The 7,878-nt window shown below is 43.3% G+C and overlaps 1 protein-coding gene across 1 annotated transcript; it reads left to right on the plus strand.

Moving 5' to 3' along the window:
* Window positions 1-641: 641 nt before the first annotated feature.
* LOC111170762 (zinc finger X-linked protein ZXDB-like) lies at window positions 642-6,957 on the plus strand. The gene has a single exon (XM_022566307.3). It carries the CDS (start codon window positions 656-658, stop codon window positions 3,128-3,130), a length of 2,475 nt encoding a protein of 824 aa, XP_022422015.1. The 5' UTR covers window positions 642-655; the 3' UTR covers window positions 3,131-6,957.
* Window positions 6,958-7,878: the final 921 nt, after the last annotated feature.

The following is a 7,878-nucleotide window of genomic DNA, read 5'->3' on the forward strand; positions in this document are numbered from 1 at the left end:
CTCAATCTAGTCTCTGCACCAGCAGGACAAAAAATTTAACTATGCGACAAATTTTCCTAAAGACATTGCTCAAGACAGTTCTGGATATGGAAGCTTTTCAGGAAATTTTTTTAAAAGACAACCTTTTCAGTAGGAATTGGTGTCACTATGGTTGTTTAGTCTTGACACATAGCGTATTCTCTCAGGAATTTTCTGTCATCCATTAATCCAGCCATCCATCCAGTAAACAATGTTTAATACAGGATAAGTGCTAACCACCATGTTTAGCACTGGGAGGGGCTGGGGGTGTGTTTATTTTGGTACATAAATCGGTAGTGAGGTACCGATTTATGTTGCATTTAGCAGATAGATAGCTAAGGTATTCATTCCAGCACCACTTCCCCTGTATCTGGGAAGACCTCCTTGATTTCCTACTAATATTAACTGTGGAACTTATTTATGTATACGAGGCTCTGCCCCTGGGCTTTCTATTCTGTTCTAGAGACCCAGTGCCAGAATATTTAAATCACGGTGGCGTTAAACACGCTTTTATATCTGATAGGGCCAGTTTCTGCGCATTGCACATTTTTTTTTTTTTCCTTTCAGGAACGTGTTCGGGCCCGCGGCAGGGGGCGGGGTCGCGCCTCCTCCGCGATTCTGGTTCCAGCGGAGCCTCATGGACGCGGAGATGGAAATCCCGAGGCTGCTCCCGGCTCGCGGGTCGCGACAGGGCGGCCGCGCTGGCAGCCCCGGGGGCGGCGGCCGGATCCACGGAGGTCCTGACCCGCGAGCCGGCCAGGCCCCCGCGCGCCGCCTCCTGCTGCTCCGGGGCCCCCAAGATGGCGGGCCCGGGCGGCAGCGTGAGGTGGCCAGCGCGGCCTCCCCGGGCCCGGGCCCTAGCCCGTTGGTGCCGAGGCCCGATCACGCTGGCGGTGGCGGTGGCGGCGGCGGCGGCGGCGGCGGCGGCGGCGGCGGCGGCGATGGCGATGGCGATGACTTCTTCTTGGTGCTGCTGGACCCGGTGGGTGGAGACGTAGATTCCACGGGCGCCAGCCAGGCCGCAGGGCCCCTATGGAGGGAGGAGGCCGGGCTGGGCCCACGATTCCATGGGCACGAAAGCGGCGCGAACCCCGAGGGCCGCCCTGCGCTGGGCCCCAGCTCCCTGTCCGCTATCCGCGCCCCAGTCCCGGCCCTGGCCCGGATTCCCGCCCCAGTCCTGAGCCCCGCCGCGGCCTTCGCGGGCACCGTCACCATTCACAAACAAAACCTGCTGTTGCGCTTCGAGAACGGCTTCCTCACCCTGGCCACGCCCCCGCCGCCAGCCTGGGCGCCTGGGGTCGCCCCTGTCCCGCAGCTCGGGGGTCTGATCGCCCCGCAAGCGGGGATCCCGCACGCCGCGCAGCCTGGGGACTGTCCCGAGCTGCTGCCCGACCTCCTGCTGGCCGAGCGGGCCGAACCCGCGCCCGCCCCAGCTCCCGAGGAGGAGGCGGAGGGCCCGGTTGCTGCTGAGAGTCCCCGCGGGCCGCTAGGCCCGGGCCAGGGCGTGGTGCTGTACCTGTGTCCTGAGGCGCAGTGCGGACAAACCTTTGCCAAGAAGCACCAACTGAAGGTGCACCTGCTGACGCACAGCAGCAGCCAGGGCCAGCGGCCCTTCAAGTGCCCCCTGGGCGGTTGCGGCTGGACCTTCACCACCTCGTACAAGCTCAAGAGGCACCTGCAGTCACACGATAAACTGAGGCCCTTTGGCTGCCCGGCAGAGGGCTGTGGCAAGAGCTTCACCACGGTGTATAACCTCAAAGCACACATGAAGGGCCATGAGCAGGAGAACTCATTCAAATGCGAGGTGTGTGAGGAGACCTTCCCCACGCAGGCCAAACTCAGCGCCCACCAGCGCAGCCACTTCGAACCTGAGAGACCCTACCAGTGTGCATTTTCGGGCTGCAAGAAGACGTTTATCACAGTGAGTGCCCTGTTTTCCCATAACCGCGCCCACTTCAGGGAACAGGAACTCTTTTCCTGCTCCTTTCCTGGCTGCAGCAAACAGTACGACAAGGCTTGTAGGTTGAAAATTCACCTTCGGAGCCACACTGGTGAGAGACCTTTCCTTTGTGACTTTGAGGGCTGTGGCTGGAACTTCACCAGCATGTCCAAACTCCTTAGGCACAAAAGGAAGCACGACGATGACCGGAGGTTCATGTGTCCTGTAGAAGGCTGTGGGAAATCTTTCACGAGGGCCGAACATCTGAAAGGCCACAGCATAACCCACCTGGGCACAAAGCCTTTTGTGTGCCCCGTGGAAGGCTGCTGCGCCAGGTTCTCTGCTCGCAGTAGTCTCTACATTCACTCCAAGAAACACTTGCAGGATGTGGACACTGGGAAAAGCCGATGCCCAGTCTCCACTTGTAATAAATTCTTCACATCCAAGCACAGCATGAAGACCCACATGGCCAAAAGGCACAACCTGCGCCAGGATCTCTTAGCTCAGCTAGAAGCTGCAAATTCTCTTACGCCCAGCAGTGAACTTACCAGCCAAGGGCAGAATGACCTCGGTGATGCAGAGCTTGTGTCTCTCTTCTCTGATGTGCCCGGTAATACTTCTGCTGCCGTGTTGGACACCGCATTGGTGAACTCTGGGATCTTGACTATTGATGTGGCTTCTGTGAACTCAACTCTGGCAGGGAACCTCCCTGTTAATAATAATTCCTTAGGGCAGGTGGTGGACCCTCAGGCCTTGATGGCCACCAGTGACCTTCCTCAAAGTCTGGATACCTCACTCTTCTTTGGAACGACAGCCGCTGGTTTTCAGCAGAGTCCCTTAGATACAGATGATGTCTCAAGTCTAAGTGTGGGGCCTTCAGGATCTCTGAGCTCTTTGTCTATGAAAACCTCGAGTCAAGAGCCCCAAGCTTTGACCCCCAGCAGTAAGCTAACAGTAGACACAGACGCTCTGACTCCTTCGAGCACCCTTTGTGAAAACAGTGTCTCAGAACTACTGCCGCCAACCAAAACGGAATGGAACGTACATCCTGATTCTGACTTCTTTGGACAGGAGGAAGAAACCCAGTTTGCATTCTCCAATCCAGCAGGAAATCATGGGTCTCAGAAAGAAACAGATCTTATTACAGTGACTGGCAGCTCATTTTTGGTATGAACTAAACTCTATCCATTCCTTGCCACATGGCTTACTTTTATTGATGACACTCAATTTTAAGAGTATTCTGGACTAAATGTTTAAATGCAGTCATTTCTTATAGGTTTGAAAAAGAACAGAGCCCTGGGCTACAAGTTTGGAGATTTAAATTCTGATCTTGAGTCTGGAACTGACAGATTGTGTGACCCTGAGCAAGTCACTTATCCTATCTGAGCCTTAATTTCCTTATTTATAAAATGAGGTGGTTTGAATAGATTGTTTCTAAGGTCATTCCAGCTCTATTTTCATCATTTTGTGCTCTTCCTTGAAAATTTTAAGACCTTTTAAAATGATTAACAATTGCATGTGCTCCTAATGTAATGAAAAACGCATTGAGAGTTAATGATATGAGAAGATGTAACTGGTGTTTAACTTTAAAAATTTAATGAAAATTTTACACAGTGCTAAAATGTTTCTAAAATCTTGTGGTGAGCTTAAAAAGGAAGAAAGCTGAAAATCTGGGTTGGTTCTTTTTACCTGTTTATCTTTGTAGCCTCTTTTTTTTTTTTTTTTTTTGATGGAAGACTGTGTTGGGGAAAGTCCCAGTAATTTGATGAGACTCAGGCTCAGAAATACTGACTTTGTGGTGTTGAATAAGTGGCCTTATTAAGTCATTTCCTCTCACTAACCCTCAGTTCCCTAGGTGTAAAGCTGTTATTTTAATTTACACATACCTGATGCATTGTAGACTTCTTCTCTCCTAGTAGTTAGGTATGGAGAGAAAAATGTTTTGTATTTTGGCTGTTTTAGTGAATTTTTACACCTTTCCTGTCCCTCTTATTCCCTTCCTCAAAGAAATTAGCATAATTTAACACCATGCTCATGTGCAGGCACTAATGCTTTATGCAGGTTAAGAAACAGAAAAGGGAATCTCTTTCTTCCACAGATTAAGGATTTTTCTCCACACTATTCTCTGACTTTGCCAACTTTGCCAGTGTCTTTACTCTTGCATTCAAAGCCATCCTATAGAGTGACCGGAGAGCCTGTGGTTCCAAGGAAATCTGGGAATAGGCCAGAGTAAGGTTTTTCTCCCCTCTGTGCCCTGGAGAGCTCATTGTTTGCCTTCTCCCAGAGTTGGAATGAGAGTTTTACTTTGCATTTTGAGTAAATATTGTCTGTCTTACTTGAGTATAGCATTTTACAGTTTATGTAGCACTTTCACAACTGTTATATTTGATCTTCACAATATTTTAAGAGTTATGGAAAAATTTCAACTATAAGACATATTAAAATTTACCTAACTCTTGCTTAGTAACTCTTGTGTGTGTGTGTGTGTGTGTGTGTGTATGCACATCAACTTTCATTCTACTCTTCTGAGTTTCATGATGACTTTGTTTATAACCACTTGTTCCATTCCACATTAACATATGTCTCTTACCTTCTGCCAGCTCTGCTCCCTCTCCAACCTATTCTCTAGCATGTCCACTCCATTCCTTGCCATGATCTCTCTTTTTTTTTTAAATTAGGTAAGCCTTTTTCATGGTCACCATCTCTCAGCCATTCAGGACATGGCCCATTTTTCAGTCCCAATATTTACTGCAAGTCTGAGTGTGCATTAAGAAATTATTTTCTGGATTTAGAGGTCAGTGTGTTTATATATGAATCAAGTAATAATGGAAATGTTTTATATAAGGTTTTATGAGACATGTAGTTCTTCTATTCTTCTAAAATTTTTAATGTAGTTCGGCTAGCAAACACTATTAGTTGCTGTGAAATATTCTAACCCAGTACTGTTTGTATGTACATTTGTCGATAACAATTATAGCAGTTTGGCAGTGCACTTTATAATTTGCCATTTTGAAATGCATCTGTACTGTCTAATTTTTAAATTGGTTGTACTCATTCAGTGAAAAAGCAAAAAGTATACATAAATTTGAAATCCAAAGAAATGGTCAGAGTGTGATTTTTTGTAACCGTTTAACAGTTCTCCCTCAGCATTTTGGAAGGATTTTTAAGCCCATTTTAGAAATGTGTTGTCATTAGTTAAGTCCTCTTAAATAAGTTATTCTCCTTTTCCTACAGATTGGAATGCAGAAATCCCAGGTGAACATGCAGGCCTTAAGCATCTGTTAATATATATAACCATAAAAATATTTTAAAATCCTGTCATTTTGTTTCTTCAATCCCTCATTAAAAACAATCATGCTTTTGTTCTATTCTGTGGAATTGTCAAAGGAAAGATTTTACTTTTCTTGAAGATAAAAATCTTGTAATTATTTATGGGCCCACATGGTTTCTTTCAGTCAATTTGTTCAAAAGATTTCCCATTCAATACCATTTTTCCAACATGATGGTGAAAATAGCATGAAGTTACAGTCAAAAGTATCAGTACAAACATAATGGTTACATTTTTGTTAGTGTTGGCATAAATTTGCCATTTAAAAAAATGGGGTATGGTTTAATGTTATCTCACTTGCTTTTTGTGCTTCTTCAGTCCTTGGTTTATTAAAATTTTGCCAATTGAAAACACAGTAACAAAATACTTTGCAGGAAGGTTTGCATCCAGGGGACTCTTGAACATATGAATATCATGAGTTAAAATACCTTTATTTTGACATTTTTACCCTGGTCTCATTATAGTATTACATAATTGAAAGGCTTGAGTAGTAGAAGTGAAACTTGATAGAATATGAGGGTCATTTTTCTCTGGATTAAATACTTCATATTCCCATCCAGCAAAAATGAGAGAAGGGTATTTATGACTGTTCCTTGATTCCAGATAAAGCATTGATTAATTGCCTGTTTGGGAATATCCATAATCCCTTAGTAATTACTGATATCAAACAGATCCATTTGATGATTCGGTAATAATAAAACCTAATTTAGATGCAGCTCATTCAAAATATTGATAATAGTGATAATTGAAATATAAGGCTGAGCTGAAATTTATGTAATTTATGTTTTTGAACAAAAGATTTGTTTAGCAATACATTAGAAAGTGAAATGTGTTTTGCACATTTAGAGAACAGGTTATCAAGCACTTTGTCAGACCACAACTATATATTAAAAGCAAAGCACTCATTACAAATGAATTTTTTATATTTTTCAAATCTGATTTGATTTGGTAACAATTTTTAAGCTAGGGACCTCATTGTATATTCCGAGTAATTTACTGACTATATACAAAAATACAAGGTAGAAGAGTACTAAGGATGTAGATAAGAGGTATAAAATGTGAGCTACTTCTTAATTTTGGAGAGGACATAGGAATTAAATATTTCACATCTAAACAATATCAGCAAGCATGTTTTCAGACACTGACTTAATGGCTTGGAGGGAAAGGAGGGGCAGTAGCTATGCTTTAATGGATGGCTAGATTTAGTTACATAGATAAGAGAATAGGTGAATTCCAGCCAGGAAAAAAAAAGCACAAGGAAAGAATTTGAAATGGAATTGGCCACACAACACGGAAAGACAACCTAGCTCAAATGCAGGACGCCTGTTTGATAAGTGCTAAGTGTTAGGCTTAGACTGCCAATATGGAGCCAATCTGAAGAGTTAAGAAAACCAGTCACAGTGGATAGGACTTTATTCTGGACATGGTTAAGAGTCAGTGAAGATATTTAAGAAGAGAAGTCAAATGATGAATATATAGAAAGTTTAATATAGTAGACATGTACAATGTGAATTTGATGAGGAGAGATGATAGGAAAATCATTTAGGAGTCTATTGTAATAATTTCAGGGTTCTGTGATGAAGGTTTGGACTGGGGTTGTGGCAGAAAAGGACAGATTGGAGATGTTTCTAAATTGGAGAAACAAATATAACTTGGTGACTCACTGAATATATGAAACATTTATGAGAAAAAGGAAGATCAGAAATGACTCTAAAGATTTTTTTTGTTGAAACTAAAAATTACATTTCTTTAACATGAACAATAGTTTGGGTATTGAAGTCTTTTCAAGAATATATATTGAAAGATAATTAGTTCAGGCCATGTTTAATTTATTGGGAAGTGATAAATCAGTTATCCCTGAACAAACTATACATATTGTGGATTATACACACCGCTAGACAGTGAGTGCCATTTCATCTCCCTTGGCTCCCTCATGTATTCTCAGATTTATATTCAACGTTTGTACTCTTGTTTGCCTTTGAGTATTTACAGGCCTCTTCAACCTCATACAATATCCTCCCAGAATACACTGCGTCAAAATGAGCTATGTCACCTTTGTCTGACAGTTCTTTCTTACTACTACTCTCTTCCCTACTATGGATATTCAACGGATGTTTTATGTGGTACTTAGTAATATAATAAATCATTTCTCCAGAATTTGGAGCCATGGTACTTAGTCATTAATTTCAATAGTTCCTCAATATAAACTGCAAAATTGAATTTTACCTGTATTTTTCTCAGATTGGAAGTGATAGGGCTAGAATCGTCCAAAAATAACTTCCATGTGATCCTTGGGTCTCCTTACTCATAATCCCCTCTGTGACTAACTAATGTGGTGTGGGAACTCAGTCACAGGGATCACATCCTCTCTTATTTACATACCCTAGCATATTTTCTCCTTTTTCTCGTTACTCTTACCACTAATGGTGATAACTCAGGAGGAATGGAGTCCAAAGAAAGAGTGAGAGAGTAAATAAGTAGCATAAATAACTACCTAACAATTACATTTTTTTGATGGTGAATTTTGCTGTCCTGCATTGTCGACAGAAGGCTTCATCTCATTCTAATTTTCTGCTGACATTTATGGACCTGA

Source organism: Delphinapterus leucas, chromosome X (genome assembly GCF_059928025.1).
Source record: "Delphinapterus leucas isolate spDelLeu-1000000601 "Yukka" chromosome X, BTC_Dleu_Yukka2, whole genome shotgun sequence".
Classification (NCBI taxonomy): Eukaryota; Metazoa; Chordata; class Mammalia; order Artiodactyla; family Monodontidae; genus Delphinapterus; species Delphinapterus leucas.

Excerpts from the sequence above, each read along its gene's own strand:
- LOC111170762 (XM_022566307.3), top strand. The coding sequence starts at position 656 with ATGGACGCGGAGATGGAAATCCCGAGGCTGCTCCCGGCTCGCGGGTCG.